The 21,864-nt window shown below is 36.9% G+C and overlaps 2 protein-coding genes across 8 annotated transcripts in view; one reads left to right on the top strand and one right to left on the bottom strand.

Annotated features, from left to right (window-relative positions):
* Window positions 1–2,011: 2,011 nt before the first annotated feature.
* LOC120774432 (GATOR complex protein NPRL2) lies at window positions 2,012–3,595 on the bottom strand. The gene is made up of 5 exons (XM_040104070.1): window positions 3,396–3,595; window positions 3,071–3,322; window positions 2,881–3,001; window positions 2,682–2,818; window positions 2,012–2,624 (listed from the first exon to the last, which is right to left on the bottom strand). The coding sequence occupies exons 1-5, from the start codon at window positions 3,504–3,506 to the stop codon at window positions 2,067–2,069; spliced, it is 1,179 nt and encodes a 392-aa protein (XP_039960004.1). The 5' UTR covers window positions 3,507–3,595; the 3' UTR covers window positions 2,012–2,066.
* Window positions 3,596–4,939: 1,344 nt separating this feature from the next.
* The window catches only part of LOC120775009, a 71,662-nt gene continuing 54,737 nt past the window's right edge, over window positions 4,940–21,864 (top strand). For 2 of the 7 annotated variants that reach the window (XM_040104950.1, XM_040104949.1), the window contains exons 1-2: window positions 4,941–5,187; window positions 6,016–6,425. The gene's annotated coding sequence lies outside the window, so the exon portion shown is untranslated. Of the gene's footprint in view, window positions 5,188–5,319; window positions 5,462–5,485; window positions 5,505–5,993; window positions 6,426–21,864 lie in introns of those variants that run through there. The other 5 variants (XM_040104944.1, XM_040104946.1, XM_040104947.1 and 2 more) reach the window with 5 other exon arrangements.

Below are 21,864 nucleotides of genomic sequence, written 5' to 3'. Positions count from 1 at the left end.
GATCTGCCACCACAAATATGTTTACTAGCAGACAATTCCAATCGCAAGCGTTTTCTATGTGAATCGCCATACAATTCACTCAAGTCGCAGTGTTGCTTCTTTGCGTTTCAGAGTGGAGATTTTCACTCAAAAGGGGGATAAATGAATGAGTGCTTTTGCATGAAAACTAAGAAAGCGAGTGGAATATATGCAATATTAGGCTTGTTAGCAACCATATGGAGAATCGAGAGAAGATATAGACCGATTTAATAAATATTCGTTCCATATGTACACCAAAAAATGGGAAGTTAGATCAGATAAGAGAGGAAAGTAAACATATTCAGCATAAGAGGTTTACGAAAATTCTTGGAGCGATATAACTCACATATTTATTAAGACAGCTTGTAAAAATTCCAGGCAATTCACCAAGTTTGAAGAAACTGTCTTCATGTTTCCATTTCATCTTCCTCCCTGCTACTTTTACAAATTTCGTTTTCGAAACTCTTAAGCCTCGTGAGTGCCAGTGTCTAGTTAGGACACCTATCATTGCGGCGATGTACTCTGTGTTTATAGGTAATAGTTCAATGTTCTTTTAAATTCCACTCTAGATCAGAAAGCTTTCGCAATTTAAAAAGGGCTGGTTGCTGACCAACGCTCGCATGAGGCCCATAGATCCATCACTAGAACGCACGAAGACAGAATAAGACCAAGCGGAACAGTCTCCTAGGAGCAGCAAGTGGTCCTTCCTTTACTACTTCAATACTATAAGACAAATACTATAAGACAATACGCCGACCAGACTTCCGACGCAGCTAACTTCAGACATACACCGCCATTCATAGTGGAGCCATAAACACATTCACCGAGTCCCTCTCAGTAAATGGGTTACTTGGAGTCAAATCATCACCCATTGTGTACGACGAGCTCGAGTTGCAGCGAGAATCGAGAGTGAACCTTGCGCTGCTTCGTTCTGGATACTGTAGGTGGTTAAACTCCTACTTATCCAGAATCGACCCCGACATATCAAATATATGTATGTCTAGCATGCAACGAATCCCCGCTCTGACTCTAACCACCTCTTTGTATGTCCATCTGACCCTACACATCTGACACCGCTCTCCCTATGGTCGACCCCATCGATGACCTCGACAACTTATCTGAACTTACCTACCCTAACGGGGACTAGATAACCGTTACAATAACAACAACGGGATAGAATCAGTTCCCATCCAAATGGGATTTAGGTAATGGTGCCCTTTCTTGCAAGCTCATCGGATTTAGAGCTTCCAGCGATTCCGCAGGTGACTGGGCATAAATTATCGGAACGGAACCGGATTGTTATCCGGCCACCAACTGTCAACTCGTCACCATTCTTCGAAGGTACATCTTGAGTGTTTTCTGGTATTACTTGATTAGCTTAGACCTCATTGCTAGCGAACTCGAGGGATATATAGCGGCTCTGCTATCGGAATGCCCTGAGAGGAACCGAACTTTGGAAAAGTACTACTGCTGCTACCTAAATGGCTGGCACTTCTGCTTGAAAAAAACTACAGTGGTCTTACAATCTGAAACAAGAGTTGATTGAGAGCTCACGACAGAAGATTACCGATCCAACCTTTCCTTAAGGCTCCGATCCAACCGTCACTGCATCTTTTCTCCAGAGTGTTCTCTCCATCCATATATCCCTCGGGGGTATGTGCATTAGTCCAAGCAGTCGAAGTGAGATTATTTGAGGAATGCCCTCTTTGGTCTCCTTAATGTGTCCGGTTTCCGGGAATCTGGTTGGATATTCTGTTCGAGGGTTTCAAATACTGAAGTGGAGAAATACGGCCGGCTTTATTATCCAGATCCAGATAAAACAAGTCTCGCGAAAAACTTGGGCATAACTCTTGGTTGAGGCAATTTGAGCGATTCGTTCTTTTTAAATCTCTATTAGAAATGGAAAACTCATATGAGTGGTAACAATTTTATAAGCAAAGAAAATGGTAGAAAGGTGACAGCTGTTGTGAGTAACCCAAAAACAAAGAAATAATCAGTTTTAGTACATTACATATTTATTATTAACAAAATCCAATAATTTCAGCCATTTATTTCCATATCACCGTTACATTTGTATCCTTATCGATGTCTCTTTCAATATCTAACGGCGATAGACCGGTTTTACAGCAAATCTCATCAAAACTAGAAAGCCCAGTATACATTTTTTGCCTGCCGGAGGGCACGGAACCAGTAAAGACAGGATATTTGTGAATGCAACGTATGAATTTATGCTGTAAACCGAATATAACCAATTTTCGCTCATCGATATTGTAATTTTGTGGACATAAACGCTGACAAATGGCGCGCAGCGTCACACCGTGCGTCATGGACGCATAAAATTGGAAGACTTTCTGTATAGATGGATGAGTCTTATCGGAATTTAGCGCGACATATTTGCGACATGCTTGACTCAGTGAGGGCATCTTGATTAAACTCTTCAAGTGTTGTGTGCACATGTACACGTTGCTATATTTAAGTATGGGCAGTAGATGTACGACACCGTAGTAAGCTAAATTCTGTATGCACGACTTTACGAGATTGGTTTCGACGTCAGCCTCGGCAGCAATGCGCGCAATATGATTGATGCCATTAATATAGGGGAATATCTATAATTATATGAGTATGATAAATATATTTTAAATATTAATTTTTTAGCTGATTACCTGTTGCGTGGTCAAATCCCATTTGTCTAAAGGCGTATTTTTGAAATCGACCAACAGTAAAGGCACCATGTGATCTTTAACAACAGGTGGATCAGGTTTATGTATAACAATTTTTAAGTAAATAGTGGTGTCGCCCTCTGTAAGTATTAAATAAAAAGTTAAAGTGATAAAAAAATACATAGATAGCAAATTAACTAACCCACAATAGTAGTAACTTTCTTCTCATTCAAATCCTTGATTACGGTTTCAAAGATTTTTTGTAGTTTTAACTTGTGGTCGCCCTCTTTCGATAGAAAGCATGACTCTTCTTCCATCATTATCTACAACAATAGTTAAAACTATAATACATATATCAAATGCTTAATATAGTTAAGATTTGTTAAATTTACCAAATACTCCGACAATTTCTTGACCACCGGCTCATACTGCACCGAACGTGCCCATGAATCGCAAACAAAGCACAAATTAAATAGGAATGCATTACGTGCATACTTCTGTTGATTCTCAATGCCCACTGGATAGCCGACGACTTTTATATCCAACGCATTCACTGTGAGTATGCAACGTTGCAGATGGGGCTTCGGGATAATATAAACATTTATGGCATCAAACACTTCCTTGCTGACATAATCAGCTGGTACCTGTAGTTTAACATATTAAAATATGGCATATGTAAATAATTTGTAGTAAATGGAAGTTCTATTGGAAACTCACTTGGCAGCTAATTTTGCAACCTGCCGTCGCATGGAACTCGCTGAGAAAAATGCAGCGTATTTGCCCCTCTCGGCCGCTGTCTTCATAATAGTCATTAGTGCTAACTTGCATTTTAAATGTAATTTCAACTCTGTTGCATTATTTTTGTAAATAATTGATAAGAAAATGCTCCAACTCAATTGCTCTTATTTGTTTATTTACAAATTGGATTTGACGTTTGATAACCAAACGAGCAGTGCTGCCAAGTCAAAGGTTTGTAGTGTTGCCTTATCCATAATTATGACTTGTTCCCACAATTGGTAAAACTCGAGTTGTGAAAAACAGTATTATTCTACTTTTACGGTTTATATAATTTCAACGAAAGATGCCTCAAACATTTTGTTTTTTCTTAGAACTCTCTCTTACTTTGTTATTAAGTGTACAAGTTTTGTACTTAGTAATTCACATGCTAGAATAAGCATTCCAAGCGATTGTCATGATAAGCCGACGTTAAGACAAGATTAGAACTTATATAACTGAAATTTATATGAACAAGTTTCAATTTTGTATAGATTTTTCATTCCAAGCCTCACTATGGTTACCTCCTCCTGTCTGGCCAATGCGGAACAAGTGCAAAATAGATGCTTATAGTTTCCTTGGTGCCTTGCTCTAGACATTTTCTGCAGTCTTCTCGATCTGTCAACCTCATTCTGCGCCCGTGTGCCGACAAAAGACTGTGACCAGTTAGTATTCCAATCATGTCCCTAACAAGTGCCAATAAGAATTTTGTTTACTTCGGATTTACCGGTTTGCATATGAATTTTGCAGGTAGATTGTTCCTTCGGGTTTTGATTTTCTTTACCCTCGGTGATGTGGGTCGTATAGACAATGCATGCGTTTCCAATGTTGATCACGTTTTCGGGTGTTAGCCATACATCATTCTTGGCAATCTCGTCCACTATATCATTACCCACGATGCCTTTACGTCCCGGCACCTAATAGAAGTGAAGTTGCTTACTTTTGACAGCACTTTCCACTGCTGGCCTACTTCCCAAAACAATTCTAAAAAAATAAGTTTTTCAGATTTCACACTGGTTTATCTCCTTAAAATATTAAGGGTCGTTCTGGTTAACTTTTCCGAAAGAAAGTCTTGATTGAGTTACACAGAGAGTTGACAGATGGTTGCTGACCAGACATTGAGAAAACGGAGCTTAGGAATCTTAAGTCAACCATAATATAACATAGCTAATGCCATCTGTGAGACCTTTAAATCTAGCATGTCTAAAAATTAAAAATAATTCCTTATTATTAATTTCTTAACATAAATATACTTTGAGATTACTTTCTCTCGAAACTCCGCCTGTTAATTGAAATAAACTCCAACAAAAATCAATACTTGAATATCGCTTTTATTTGCTTCGTTTCCGGCTAATCTTTACTTAAGGTGTTGGCAACCCTGTCCCATGCGGCACTGCCAGTTGACATTACCGAAACTCCCAACTGACAAAAATCAATGAAAAGAGCGAGCGAATGCGCACTGAAAACATTCTCAAACAAACACGAAGAGCTGGCAAGCGCCAGCCAGCATTCATTGAACAGCGTGTATTGAAGTCGGTTGGTCGTTCGAACGCGGATATGCATGTGTGTCCGATTGGCTACGAGTGAACGGAAGTGGAAAAGCGCGCGCATACAAACATAAACATTCGGCTAAATGCACGAAGTAACAACAATAACAAAAACACCTGTGCCCTGTAAAAATTCAGTGTGTGTACATAAGGAAGCGAGCGCAGTTTGTGGAAAAATAAAATTTTGTGTAATAATTTCAATTATAACTAAAGTTTTCAAAATATAAAAAGAAGCAGAAAATGCTGAAATTTATTGAATGAAATGCGTAATAGCAGTTAAGTGCCCATTAGGGGTTGCAAATAAAGCAGGCAAGACGACACAAAGGCAGTAATATGCCAACGGCAGCAGCTATCAGCTGCAGTCATAGCAATCAGTGCGACAATTACAACAAACACAAAGTCAGTGACGTTGGCAAGTGACACAGAGCCTTCAGTTGCCATAATTGACGACCTTAAGTACCTGTGCGTGGCTGGCCCTGAGTCGTTGCAAATCTTATGTAGAAATGTGTGTATATGTGTTTGTGTGTGTGTAAAAGCGCTTGATATCTGCAATTGACATTCGACGTCAAAGGCAAATTGCACTTGTGCTTATTATTATTATCAAACAGCTTGTTGTTCTTCTTGTTGTTGCGGCTGTTTGTCATTCACAAGCGTCAACTGCTGTTGTTGTTTTTAATAGAAACACAGGTGCAATAGCGGCGGCTTTGTGTTTTGTGGTCAAGTCGCTGCTTTTCAGTATCCAAGGATACTCCTATACTTGATAAAACACACCCACATACATACAAATACATATGTACATACATACATACATGTATAGAAGTGAAGCAGGGTGGTTTTATATTTGTGATTTCTGCCGCATGAGCGCTGCAAGTCAAGCAGTACAAATCAATTTGTGCAGCAAAATCAAAAACATTTGCATTGCGCCTGCAAAAATCAATAAAACCGAGCCAAAAATATAAAAAAAATAAAAGTAAAGCGTTGGAATTGATTACAGTGTTTTCTCTGTGTGTTTGCAGTGTACCTCTAAGTGCAGCTAAGTTACGAAAAGGCGGTGTCCGTCGGCCACAAAGAAAGTGAAAAGCTCACGTGCCAAACAGCAAGCGATATACAAGTGTTTATATACATATTTACAAGTGTGTGTTTGTATGTGAAGTGTTTGAAGGATAACGCATACATATATACATGCATACAGTCTGCTCAAACAAAAAGGCATACAAATGTGTGGCAAGTGTACTTTGCTGGTCCCAAAAAAGTGAAACTTCTATGCCCGAATTTGTAAGCGCTTAGCAACGAATACTAACTACTTTACAGCTGCTTTATTGGAAAGCTTACGGCGGCGCCTAAGCAAACGGATCGTATTCCAGTAGGGAGGATGTTTGCCATGTACAGCAAGTTTTGAGACCAAGCCCAAAAATAAAATAGCACAGTAAGTATCTACATGCCAAATAACCGTTAGTGTTGTTGCGAAAATTAGTTACATATGTACATACTTGTAAGCAGGTACATTACTAACATACTTTTGTGTGCCGCTGGGAATTACTTCATTTTACAGCTGCTCTGCTTGTTAACCCGGCGGCGCCCCAAATAGCTGAGGCTAATTTACAAATTTTCAACACTTTTGCCTTTTTTCATTTGAATGCTCTAATATAGGGCTTGCGTATTAAGGTTACGCTTTTTAGCGGATTTTATAATTAATAAACTAATAATGATAAATACGGTTTCTTTCCTTTGTTATACCCTAAACCAGATATATTAAGTTTGCCGAAAAGCTTTTGAGATATCGTTCTGATATTTTGCACAAGTACTTCTCTCTTCAAGAAGCTGCTTATTTGTCATAATCGTTGATTTCAGACCTCTATAGCATATAGCTGTCATACATTGACCAATAAAAATCAAATCCATGTATTGAAAACTTTTTTATTTGACAAGCTATCCGCACGAAATTTGGCAAGGATTATTTTCCAAGCCATAGATACAATTTCCAAAGAAATTTTTTCAGATCGGAGCAATATAACATATAGCTGCCAAACAAACTGACCGATCAAAATCAAGCTCTTGTGGGAAAAACTTTTTATTTGACAAGCTATCTTCACAAAATTTGGCGAAGATTATTTTCCAAGGCAAATACACAATCTCCAAAGAAATTTTTTAGTTCGGATCACTATAGCACATATGTAGCTGTCATACAAACTGAACTTGAAATCAAAATCAAGTTCTTGTGGGAAAAACTTTTTTATTTGACAAGATATCTTTATGAAATTTGACACGTATTTTTGTCCAAAGAAGTGGCACAATATTCAAATAAATTATTCGGATCGGACCACTATAGCATATAGCTGCCATACAAACTGATTGCTCAAAATTCAGTCCTCGTAAGAAAAACTTTTTCATTTGATGAGATATCTTTCCGAAATTTACCACAGCTTATTTTCAAAGATAACAGTACAATCCCTGAAGAAATGGTTCAAATCGGTCTCCTATAGCATATAGCTGTCATACAAACTGGTCGCTCACAGTCAAGTTCTTGTAGAGGCATATTTGTATTTGTGAAGGGTATAGTAGCTGCGGCACAGTCAAAGTTAACGCTTTTTCTTGCTTTTTACTTTTTTTCTACAAATTATAATGTGATTAACGATTTTTACATTTTGCTCGCATATTCGCCTCTTCAGTAGCTGTGATAATGCGAAGCTTCATGCAGAAATATGTGCACATGTGTGTGTATCTTCGTTATGTGAGACTTTGGCATTATAAACAATGTTGTTGAATACATAATTATGCGCGTAGAAACATGCATTAATGATGTGAATTAATATATATGCGGTGCTGTGTGTATATAGACTACGTTTTTCTTATTAACAACATTACCTGAGAGCCAAAACAAACGCGCGAAAAATATGAATATATTGCAAAGTGGCAGTTCCGTGCGGGGCACCGATATTGAAAAACTATTTATTACAGTTTTTAAATTTTTTATTGCTATTTTTCTTGCGTGATCTATATTTAAGCATATTTGTTGCGAGCAATTTGACCGGCAAAAGTATTTAGACGCTGCTATTCCGCTTCCTATTTCCGCTTAAAGCGGCATATTTGAGTGTATATTTATTAACTGTTGATAAATTTTTGACGTTGTGTTGAAAATTCGTGAATTTATGAGTTTAAATTTGTACGGTGGATAAATTGTGACTTAATTATACATAAAATGTTGCTAAAACTCGACGAAAGATTCCAAAAAAATGAAAAAATTATAATAAATGAAGCTTTGAAAAAATATCTTTCGGAACAAAATTCGAAAAAAAAAATTATACTAAAGCTTCGAAATAATATATTTTTGTCCTTTAAGTAGACCCTCATTTTTGTACTGAATATTAGTAACTTCGAAAAATTTAATTTCACTTCAATACAAATTTTCTAACTTAAATTTCTATTTTAGATTTTATCCCACATACAGAATCAGCGATTTTATTCGGTAAACACAGCTGACTCAAAGTTTTAATAAGCAACATTTATATTCTTGAGAAGTCTTAAATGACGAAATTCTATATGTTATAGGCAATTTTTCCGTTCAATCACTACGACTGGTACTAAAAAAGCAAAGCTTTCAATCGAAATTAAAAAAAAATAAAAAAAAAATATATATAAAAAAAATGAAAAAAATAAAAAAAAATTTAAAAATAATTTCTTTTGTTGTAATTCATAGTATTTAAAACTCAATCGCTTGAGTTCAATTTAATTTAGTATACCTATCCCACAGTCATTCTAAACAGCCTCATTTGTTCCACTTTCGAAAACCAATTTAATTGCTTTAATTAGCTTTTAATTTCGGGTTGAGCAAGATATGCAGACATACTATACATACAAACAAATCTACTGCTGTTTCACTTTTATGTAAGCCCGTGGAGAATAATCGAAAATTACCCAGCGAAAATTGTATTGCACGTTATGTGAAATGTGTTGCAAAGCAAAGTTCACTTTTACTTAATCGGATGATTAGCAAAAGGTTTGGTTAATTAAACTTTTTACGCAAACATGTTTATATAATTTTTTTTTTAATTTAGAAAATAATGCTTTATAATGTCTTAGAAACAAAAAATGTGGTAAAATTAACCGATTTAAATAAGTGTTTTCGATGAGAAAAGGGCCGCTCGTTAAATAGCCGACAATTAAGATAATATTGGGAAAAAGTATTTTCGTATTTCTAATCAAACTTGAACTTATTTCTTTTTATATTTATAATGAACTTTAATGAACCAAATATATACCATTTCGGTCGACTACTTTTTGGCATTTTTCCATCAGTGTAAAACTTTTCTGGTTTCTCGGCGAAAAACTGCGAAAGGTAATTTTCACAGGCTGCTCTTGAAGCCAACTTTACTCCATTAAGTGGGTTTTGCATTGACCAAAACAAGTGGTAGTCCGATGGTCCAAGTTAGGGCTCTATGATGGTTCCATCAAAACTTTCCAGCCAATCTCTTCCAGTTTTTGCCGAGTCATCAAAGATCTGTGTGGTCTACCGTTGTCCTGATGGAAGACGAAGCCCTTTCTGTTGATCAGTTCTGGCCTTTTTTTCGATTGCTTGCTTCAATGTCATCAGTTGTTGACAGTAAAATGTAAAAACAATCGTTCGACCAGGCTGGAGCAGCTCTTAGTGGATGATTCCTTTCCAATCTCACTAAACACTCAGCATAAGCATTCGAGGCGTCAATCCTGTCTTTGCGACCATTTGTTGAGCTTCACCACACTTGAACCATGATCTTTTTCGCACATTATTGTCGTATTTGATACACTTTTCGTCCCCTGTTGTCATTCGCTTCAGAAATGGTTCGATTTCATTTTGTTTCAGCAAAGAATCGCAGATGTTAATTCGTGGTACCCAAACATGAAGCTTCTTTTTGTAGCCAGCCTTTTTTAAATGGTTCAATCCCGTTTGATGACGAATGTTAAGCTCTTTAGTTATATCATGGCTGCTTATGTGACGATTCTGTTCAATCTGTTCCATATTTTCATCGACTTTTTCAACGATAAGTCGATATTTCCAGAACGGAAGCTAGCGAACGATTATTGTGCTACACGAACTGCTACAGCATCGTCTCCGTAAATATCACAAATCATCGATGAAAATCCGGTTCATTTTCAAGTTGTTGCTCAGCCCAATTCACGAACATACGACGATTCTGGTAATCAAGCGGCTTCAGTTATTGCGTCAATTTGACCTTGTAAGGATATAGTTCAAGATCGGCAGCAATATTCTCGGTACCACGGGCACTTCTTTGTCTCACTGGCATGGAAACAATTTCTACTGTACCTGTGGATTAAAATTTTTCAACTAAACGCTCAATTGTTGATCTGGCAGGACGCTTATGACGCCCATAAAGTGGATGTAACGCTCTTAAAGTTGAGGCCACTGACTCCAAATTTCTGTGGTTAATTTTAATAATTTCGACTCGCTGTTGGATCATATATCTTTCCATGATGAAATAGCAAACCTTACTGAAGAGAAATATCAGAAGAGCGTGTAAAATATGGAGTCGTTTACTGTGCCTATCGGTCTACTTTTGTTGCGTCCCTACTAACCCTTTATGTATGTACAAGTTATAGGTATTTCCTTAATTTTTCATGAAAATGTTGTCACGTTTATTTAGAATGTCTTAATATAAGAAAAAACATGATTAAGTTTGGTTATTTCAGAACCTTAGCTCAGACACTTACTCACCTAGAATAAGTAATAGTAACAATTTCACAAATATCTACATATACATATCTATGTGGTCATAAGTATATTACTTAAGCGTTAGTAATCGTCTTCAAGCTTAGACTTTAAGTCATCGAAGTAAACATACATACATACTTACAACCATATGTATTTATATGTATATGCAAGTACATATGTGCTGTACGCTAAGGTACTTGTGCATGAGTTTCTGCTTAAGCTTGTTTATATGTATTTTTAAGCAAGCATTTACGGATACTTTACTCAAAATTAATTATAGTCTGGTATTATACAACAAACGGTAACTACCGGTCGGTAGGCAAGCTGGGCTTACAGTAAAAGGCATTGCGATTGCTGCTTAATTTTCATTACTGTTACTTGCATTTCCTTTTAATTAGTCGGCATTTCCTACACACATATACTCGTAATGTACAAATTTGTAATGTGTATGTAATTATCTACATATAAGCACAAATAATCGCAGGTTCTGCTGCGCGCTTCGCCGTCGGCTGCAATCATTTACACCTTGTCAGATAGACATGCACTAGTTCAGATGCTCATTAAAAATCAGTTAAATGTTGAACGCCGCTTAAACGCCTATATTCATACACATACATATACACACACATACACAAACAATAAAGACTTAGAAACGTACATCGGTGTACTGAAAATTATATAGTGCTGGCTTTGAAAGCTTCTGCTGCTTAAGCATGAACATTGAAATGAACTCCAACTCAGCGTGAATATTACCTGGAGTTGTTAGCCGCGTATGCAGTCGTGCAAAAAAATAATATAAAAATATTATAAATTATATAGTTGCATACCATGACATTACGGTTTGTTTACAATTGCTGGCAAAACTGTTATTAGATCAATTATTCGGTTGCGGTTTTCAAGCGCATTTATTGCATTAAAATTGCAGCGCGTAGCAAAGCACTTACTCCTCTGTATGTATGTGTTTATGAAGTGCAATGTCGCTTGCAGTTTTTGTTAAGTGTAACAACTTGGTGGTTAATGTTAAAAGAAAGGCAGCGTCTTAAATCAGTTTATGTTGTGTGAAGTAAAAGGAATTTCATTTCATTTAGGTCACTTCCGCTTAACTGCATTACGTGTAAACACCTTGGCGACAGAGGATACATTCACTAACGGTTTATGCGGTTGTGGTTATGCCTTTCACCAATTACACCAACAGGCCAAGACTGTCTTGACTCCCCACATGCAAGGAGTCATGTATCAATGTGCTGTAGGTACAACATGCCTTAACCCTTATATGAACATGTTTATAAAAGGTGATCCACCTCGAGGTTCTCTACTTCTTTGGAGGGAAAACACAGAAACTTCAAATTTACTGAGGAACGCTTATTATCATTCGAAATAACATCCTTGGACATTTATTCTTTAAATATTATCTCTTAAAAATGTTGGCCGCGGCTACGTCTCAGATGGTCCATCCGTTGAATCCAATTTTCGATGACTCGTTCGAGTATTTCGATAGGTAATTAGGGAATGACATGGGTGATGGTTTGCTTCAAGGCAAAACTTGAAATTATCTGCTCACCGGAGCGTTCTCTCAATAAATCCATTGATTGAGGCGATGCTTGAGAAGTGGCGCCGTCTAGTTGAAACCAAATGTTGCCGAGATCACGAGCTTCAATTTCAGGCATCAAATACTGGGTTATCATGGCGCGACAATGGTCGTCATTGATGGTTACGTTCTCATCGGTATAATTTTTGAAAAAACATGGACCGATGATTCTACCGGCTCACAAACCACACCAAGCCATTTTTTTTCTAGATGAAATGGCAGCTCTTGAATCTCTTTAGGTTATTCATCGTCCCAAATGTGGCTGAACAAAATTTGGCTCGGAAACGTCGGATCTTCTTTTCTTGGAGCTTTTGTACAATTTAAGATCTCGAGGTAAAATGCACCAAGCCGTTTCATATGTCAGTCCGGGCCGATCCCGTTTGCTAGCGTCAAAAGGGTGCTCACTTGGACAGCTTAGAACGCCGGTACGTTGAGATACCTAAAACTCCTGACTTGATCGTAAAGACCATGATAAATAAACGAAGAGTATTAAGCCTAACACTAATTTTTTTATGACTACTAAGATGTTTGAACCTCGGTCTTGCAAAAGTTAGACAATGGATGCTCTTATTTCTAGGCTTTAACTCACATAATAATCAGTGGATGAAAAATTAGTAGATAATACAAGATAATACAAGTTAGATAGCTGATCAAAGATCGCTCGCAGCCCACTAAATGTAGTCCTTTAACTTCTTCCACCCACAGCTCCCTCGTCGGTATACGGGCGGAGAGAGAGACACCAGAGTTCGGTTTGGCGATTTCATGGTCCAAGTGATCCGGTATGAATTCAAAGTAATTGACGATTTACAAGGTTTCAGACACGTGTTCTTCTAGAAACCCAGAATCTTTGAGTCTGATGGCAACTCTCGCAGCCATACACATTCAACATGTGCAAGATGGCGTTAAGTATCATGGTTGGAGTGGACCTTAGTGCACCACACATGGTGATCAGCGCCGCTCGTTGAACGCTCTAGAGTGTCTTTGCAAGTGTGGTCTTTTCTAGAGCCCTCCACCACATAAAAACTCCATAGAACATAATAGGTTTGACTATGGCGTCGTAAAGCCAGAGAAACATTTCGGTGAGAGACCCCACCATTTTCCAATGGCTCCTCTACAAGCAGTACAAAACAATTGATACATTTTTTGCTCTCTCTTTGATGTTTGGCTTCCATGAAAGTTTCTTATCCATGCTGAGCCCAAGATATTTCACTGTATCCGGTGGTTGCAGACGGATGTTCCCATTTGCAGCAGCGCTGCCGCCGGGATTTTGTATCTTCGATTGAATAAAATAATCTTGGTTTTATTTGGGTTGATGGCGAGACCGTTTGCGACTGCGTCAATTCGTTACGACGTTGATATACCCCTGCGTCAATTCATAAACGGTACTCAGGAACTTTCCTTTGACCATAAGCGCCACATCGTCTGCAAAGGCTACGATCTTTAAGTTTTTTAAACAGGTCATTAACGACCAGGATCCATAGAAGGGGAGAGAGAACTCCACCTTGTGGGGTTTCCCTACTCACATTTCGTAGAGAGTTTCTTCATTCCGTTTCAAGTACGCTTTCGCACAGAAGACTGAAAATGAGGTGTTTGAAGTTTAATTCAACCCCAAGACCGTCCAGAGCTGTTACGACTACTTCCGGCAGCACGTTATTGAATGCCCCTTTATATTAAGGAAGGATCCAACAGCGAATTCCTTAACTCTAATGGGTTCCTCAAGTCATGACACGGTATTCTGAAGGGCAGTATTTTATTGACTTGCCTTTACAATAAGCATCAATGCAATCCTCATAAATGATCCCTTGGAATGCGCCCCCTTATATACCAGTTCATTAGTCTCTCCAGGGATTTACTAAGAAGGAGATAACACATAGCTTTCTCAAAAAATTGTTCTCAAACACCTTCAAGTCTATCTTCTCTTTATAAATTCTGTGAGAACCTTTTATTTTTGAGAGCACGCAATTGAAATTTACCCCAAATGGGTTAAGCAGTCGTCTGTTTACGAAGCGGTATGTTTTTTTCCAGTTCATCGAAGTCATTGCAACAATAGCAAACATTCTTGGCATACACTCGCACACACGCAATCCCAGATCCATAAATGTGCGGCGGTACGTGCTCGCATGCAAACTACTTAAAGACAAAGGAAAGTCACTTAGTGAAATGCAGACGAATACAGGCAGCTGCCACAAAGAGCACTTAGCCTGCAAAACAAGGAAGTGTCTTAGCCAAGTTGGGACTGGCTTAAGCGCAGGCTTTGTTGTTTCGCCTCGGCGAGCGTGTAGGAGCGGCCGGGGCGCGCGCAGCATCAAAGACGGTCGAAACAAAGGAAGACACCAGCCTGAAAAGCAACAAAAGAACAAAGCGCTAAGAAAACCAACAGTTGAAGACGCACGAGTACACAGGCACTGGCAGTATATACAAGTATATACACTATATACATACAAACATATATACAAACGTGAAGTAAATGTAAGTACTTGGGCTTGTATCCATAGTCGCACCAAAAAAGTGAGTGTATCGTACCGAAACTGGTTTAACCGCTTTTTGTGTTCTGCTCTGCTACGCGCTCACAAGGAAAATGTAACTTGTTTCCCCCCGCACAGCGCAACCCGCCCTACGCCCAACTCAACTCATTTAGGTGTGTTTGTTTGTGTTGTTGCTTTGTGCCTGCATTCTATCGATGCTCGAGTCACTAGCTCAAAGCATATTGTTGACTCTTGTTGTTGTTGTTGTTGTATAGGTGTGTGCTTGTTATTGTTTTGCCGATGCTGTTGCCCTCACTTGCCATGTTGCTGCCGCTGCTGCAGCATTTAATGGCCGCTCGTCTTCAACGTTGACTTCTGCCGCTGCTACTCGCTTTGTTGTTGTTGTAATGTCTTTTCTTACGCTGGTGTCTTACTCATCATTAGCATTAACCGCATAACCGCAACACAAGCAATGAGAGATAACAAAAAATTTTAACAATCTCAGCGCTGATACTCAAAGCCACTGGCTGGCGTGTGGACACAACAACAACGTTTGTCAGCAATCTTTATGATTCACGGCTTAAATGGCTGCTGTTGCCATTGTTGTTGTTTATATACAAACATACATTCATGTAATTCTAGTTGCTGCTCGTCAATCTTATAAATGTGCGTCAATGCTTTTATGTGTGTATGTGTGTTGCTCGTCGCGTTTAAGCGTTTGTCTGTGACTTTATGCTGAGGGCTTTGACTTGTGTTCACCTTCCATCGATGTTTGCACTTTTTTCTTGAAGTTGTTTGTTCTTTGTTGTTTCGCTTGACTGGCGCTTGTTGCAGCATTTCCTTCCGATTGGAAAAAAAATTAATAACCCCATACCAGCATACAAATCACAAACAATGTTGTTGACAATTGCAACAAATTTGTCGAAGTTTTATGATAAATGGTTGGTCGTTTTTGTTGGACAGACAAAGTTCATCAAAAAATTTTTTCTTGTTCAGTCAGAGTGTCTAAGGTCAATAGAAGACATTTGCTGAGAATTATTTTTCTTGAGACATTTAAAAAATGTAAGTGGTTACATGGGTTTACGGGTATCAAAAATCAAGTTTTTTATTATCTTATTAAATTCTAGAACAGCTCTAGAATATTGTCCTAAATTTTAAGGTTGATCCGCGTATTAGTTTCGGAGATATAGTCTTGAGAACTTATATGCTCGAGGCTAGCTAGGCTAAGTGCGTCGTCTTTAAAAACGTTTTTCACGAAACAGTGTTTTTGAAGTCGGTTGGCAAGGTTTCTTGAGCACTACTCAAGCGATCTTCATAAAATTTTACACAGGTCTTTGAGATACAATTTTCGAAGACTTGAGTGAAGGATTTTTTTCCATTACAACTATTTGAAAAAAAATCGCGAAATTATCACTGATTTTAATTTTATTTTGTAAAAATGTCTGCCAAAAATCTAACTTTCAGTTTTTTTCCTTCGTTCAAGTTCTTCTTTTAACCAAAAGCACTTATTTTTTCACTTTAGCTGATCTTGAAAGAAGTTATCCTCGCAACGCGGGCGTATCTTTTTTCCGAGGAGTTACCGGAAATGCCGTCGCAATGGCCGAGTTTAAATTATTTTTTCCAAAAATTTCAAAATTTATTTAATAAAATTGCTCGTTTGAAACAATAATGAATTTTATTAAAATATTTAGTCTTTTATATGAGAAAAATTTGTTGAAAAACGTCTGTTTTTTACCCGAAAATGTCTGTTAAGTTGTAATTCTGAAAAGGCTCTTGAAATATTTTTCCTTTAATTAATTACCTTTTCTTGCTAGTCTTCTTTATGTGCAGAAAATATCACATTTCTTAAAAACTTCTATCGGATTTATAAAGATATAAACACGAAGACATATTTCAGTTCCTTGTTTTATAAAAAAAAAAATTACGTGATATTTTTTTCAAATATTTTATCAGCCCATAATTTTTACCTGAGTTTAGTTAACAGTTTTTAATCTTTCAATAATCATGATGTGATTTATATATATGTATGAATGTTGGCCTTGAATACAGATAAGATTGTGGCACGGTACTTCATAAAAAAATGGAACTACCAAACTTTGTAAACGAAGTTCCCCTTTCATTTCTTAGATGACCTCACGAAACTGCCTAACTATCATTTTGAACATTCTAAAAAAGAGTATTAGGAAAAACAGTCGTAATATACCGTACTGTCGGGGTCTCCATCTATCTGCTATTAATCTTGTTCTCATGCAATAAACGAAAAAGTGGAGGGAAAAGATCGCGGAGACAATTTCGCCAGTGCACAGACTTCCCAGACGGACCAATTGCTTTGCAAGAATTTTCCAAATTTTTTTGGAACAATTCGCTACAATTATCCCCGAACCTCGGTTATCACTCTAGGAACCTGGTCCCAAGCGAATTGTGACAGATCACTGTTTGATTTGTATTGATGGGAAATATCAGAGAGGTCTTTCATGTCATCATATTCATATGTACGTAGTATATGTACAATCAATGCAAATGATTACGAATTCAGGCACATTATACATTCTTCCTTTAAATTTTCTAATTCCTTTTGGGAAGTTGTCATTGAAAACTTGGACGCTGTCTTTAATCATAATGGTGGCGACACACGCCCGCAGGATGGGGTTGACAGATAGTGAAGACTGCATGAAATGTCTAGAAACCAGGGAAACCATAGAGCATCTGTTGTGCCCTTGTCCGTCATTGGCAAGACTACGCTGTAAGCATCTGCAGTCCCTATCTTCTGATACACTGGAGGAGGTTTCGATAGTGAGGCTACAGAGTCTGTTAAAATTCGCCTCAAGCGCAGGGTTCCTAAACGATGACTACTCCTTATCGACCTATTAACTGAACTCCATCTGGTATCGCAAAGGACCAAAACTTGTATATGCGTGGCTCATTGGCCTACCTGAATAACCTAACCTATTCATAATTAATTTTAGTAAAGTCCTGATTTATAAATTTATTTTGTACTAAAAATTCTTCGTCTGCTAATTTTTCTAATCAAAAAAGTTTTTGGTGGATGGTATCAAGTTGGTATTCGCTGGTAGCCCCACAAATATGGTAAACTACACTTGATTTTCGAAAATTTCTGAAGACTAAAAAGCTAACTAAAAGTTTGTTAATTTATTTTATTTAGTCATAGATTGGGGTTGAGAACCTATTAGGAAGAGAGCAGTCAGTAAACTGTTGGTATTTTTGTTAATAACCCATTTGAAAAGTTTTCGCAAGTGTAGAATAAATAACAGTTATTCAATAAAATATTCCAAGTAATTACTTGTATGAAAATTCCAATGCAGACCCATCAAACCAACGCAGAATATGACTCATGTCGATAAAAAATGTAATAAATGCAGAGATGGCCAATGGCAAAATTAGCAAAACTCATTTCAGTATATTGACAAACAAAACTTTCAATGCGATAAGATAATATTTTTACATACACACACGTGAAATGCCTGCAAATAATTGCTATCGCTGGCAATAAAAGTTATTTTCGCACCTCTTTATTAAAGCGACAAAGCTGAAAACAGTGCTTAATGAATTTGCATATTAATGAATAATACCGAAATACCCATATATACATACATATATATATATTATTCTATGCATATTTATAATTTATTCATATGTATATAAAGTTTATTTATTTTATGGAGCAACAATTGACATACATATGAACAATGTTGGCAATATGCTGAAATTTGTATATCAGTAAATGATTTTATTATATTTTTAAGATTGTGGCACTATACTATGCATAATAATACATTTTTCATGTTTGTGGAAAGGCTCCTGAGTCTAAATCAACTGTTGTTTAAAAAAAAAAATAATAATAATAATAATTAATTCTTCAGTGGTTTTTAATTTGCCACTTCTTGGGTTGCAGTATCTGAGTAGTGCTCGCGTATTCACACAATTTATCAATTAGATAGCAATAATTAAATTAACGAATTGAATTCATTAAAAATAAATTTTAACCTACTGAAGAGCTTTGATTTCATGGTATTCTATACCTATTTGATTATGATAGCTTCACTAGTTTATATCATTATCTTCGTTTTGGAAAACCGAATTTATTTACTTTACTTCAATTCCATTATGTGTTGGCCAATTCTACTTTTACACCCGAAGAGTGTTATTTTGATATTTTCAGAAAACTTTAAACACATAAATACATACTTGTATATACATATTAGGGTGCTTGAAAAAAATTTTTTGAATTTTTTTTCAACTCGCAGAAATTTTTAAAGTATGAAAAGTTAACTTTCTGAATATGTAATGGTTATTTTTTGGAAATGAAAATTAATTGGTGAAATTTTAGTTTGAATGAAATAATGAAAATTCCTATGTTAAATGTATGGGAACCTAAAAACAAAAAAATAGCGACCCCTCAGAGTTGAGCTACAGCGCCTGGCTTGAGGGAGGATTTTTTGTTTGTCAATCACTAACATTTGAGGGGGTAGGTAGGTAGGAGTGCAGCCCTATCGGGCTCAATTAGCACTTGATGTGCCATTTTGAGGGGGTAAGGGTTGAAAAAAAAAATTCAAAAAAAATTTTTTTGAAGCACCCTAATATACATATGTACGTACGTATATCTATGAAACTTTTATTTATTATTTTTCGTGTTATACTTATCTAAAGCTTTGGCATATAAAAAATAATTAAGTAAAGGTATGACAAATTCTTGTGTTTATTTGTTAAGGCATTAAATATAAAAGTAAATCCAAATATTTTTGACGCGGGAAGATACTCAAATTACAGTACAAATAAATATTATAAATGTGCGCAAATCTCAAACAACAACAATTGTCAATTCAAAAGCGTAAATATATGTATGTACGTAAATAACTTCAAATACAGGTAAATAAAGGGCTGTCCATATTGTATGTACTAAACTCTTCTGAAAGTCACACGATTTCATTCATTTGGCAACCTGGACTTATTTTCGAGTAGCTAATTTGATCAATCCAATCGTAGCATTGACCTCTTCAGGTTTGGGAAAAAAGCACAAAGGGCCAGGTCAGGATATAGTGACTGCGGCACCATGTGTTTTCGGCCAAACATTCTTGTACAAGTAATAATGCGTGAGCATGGTCATTATCATGGTGTAAAAGCCAATTTCTGTTCATCCACAAACCCGGGCGTTTCTAGCGGATTATGCTGCGCAAATTGCGCATTATTTGCAGTTAGTAGGGACTCTCTGGCAAGAACCATTGATGCACGACTCCTGCAATCGAAGACAGCTGTCAGCATAACCTTTACATTCTACCCAACTTAGATTGGGCATTTTTTGGTCTGATTGAGCTTTGGCTTCCCCCTGATAACCATAAATCCATGATTCCTCACCAGCAGAAGAAATTGATCAGATCTGACAACCATACCATACCTGCGGAAAAAACCATAAATCTTCCGCAAAACTTTTCTCTCGAATACTCGTAAGGCTGCATGTCCATGTCTCCGGACCATGCAGCAGGACGGGAATGATAAGAGACTTGTAGAGTTTGGTCTTTGTTCGTCGAAAGAATACTTTACTTCTCAATTACCTACTCAGTACAAAGTAGCGTTTGTTGGCACGACGGTTTCTGCTTTGGATTTCAGGGCTGAAACCATACCAACTGACGGACTAAAATCAAATTCTTATGGGGAAATTAACGTTTTTCATTGTTTATTCTATTATTACTTCTTCCACAGAGATATGAAAGTATATCTACATAGATTTTTCAACGGTAGAGAACAAAATAACTAACTTTATATGAACCATCCTATACAAATGGTTTGATTATATTGTAGATAGGGCATGAGTTAAGCCCACTTACATATGTATATTTGTTAGCATGCTTATATTTGCATATATTGCTTTTTAATATTTCCTGCACACAATTTCATCATATTTTTGTTTTGATTCTCGCTTCAGTAATACTCATATAGACTTGTTCGCGTTATTTATAAACGCCTTTAAAAATCTAACTTTACAGTGGACTTATGAACTTACTTTCATATTCTTATATATTTTTGTAATGCCGCTTTATTATTATTATTGCAGTTGTTGTTGTTTCAACTGCTTTAGCAGCAAGTGCAATTGTAACAAAAGACTTTAACCTGCGTCGTGCCATTTTAAATGTATGGAAAGGCATTACAACAATAAAACCAAATGCAACGGCACCTGCTTACCACTTCGTAACAGTTAATTGTGTCTGCGCATGTAGTTGTGCCAGTAATCGTTACAGCTTGTCTGCGCATTAGCATTTGCATAAACATACCATTCCGAACACACCCTGCAATTTCCTACTGGAAGCGCATACAATTAAGTGAAGTTAGCTTAGCTGCCTTCTCTAAGCGCAAGTAGGCGCTGTGCTTGTGCCACGTGTGTGTTCACAACGATTATTGTTAATTTTGCGCACGTCACCTTGATCTAAGGTCATAACCAAATACTTACTAGCTTTGCTAGCCCCACATGTAGGCCAGTGGATATGTGTGCTAAACAAATATGTGCTCAAAATTATACAAAGTACATATGTCTATTTATTTATACCGCTATTAGTGTAGACAAACACACACACAAGGCAGGCACTTATCAATTATTGACACACTAACTTTTAAGTTTTTTTACTTGCTTTTGAATTGCTCGTTGAATTGTGGAATGCCGTCGGCTACTTATTTATCTAGTTAAACGCTTGAAGGTAGAATATTCATACATAGGTAAGTACGCACCAACCGCTTTGGGCCGCTGTATTGACAGTTGGAGGCTTTCGACGATTTAGTGGGCAAAAAAACACAATACCACAGTTGGTTGTTGTTGTATGTCTTCCTTAACTTTAAGGTTAAGTTAAAAGTCGGAAATAAAGTACAACAAACAAACTTGAACTTGGCTATTACACACTTTGTTTATTGATTTACTAACGCAAAACGTGCGGAAATAAGTGGTATTTATGGCGAGTAGATGATATGAGAAATATATGATAGAAGTAGATAAAAATATAACTTCATATTTATATATGTTAGTATATCAAATAATACGTTGTGAGAAAAAAGTACCCAGAAACTATTCATTAATATATTTTTGACGCCTTCAAAGTTA

The sequence above is a fragment of the Bactrocera tryoni genome, chromosome 4 (assembly GCF_016617805.1).
Source record: "Bactrocera tryoni isolate S06 chromosome 4, CSIRO_BtryS06_freeze2, whole genome shotgun sequence".
Classification (NCBI taxonomy): Eukaryota; Metazoa; Arthropoda; class Insecta; order Diptera; family Tephritidae; genus Bactrocera; species Bactrocera tryoni.
This window is presented reverse-complemented; position numbering and strand designations above follow the sequence as displayed.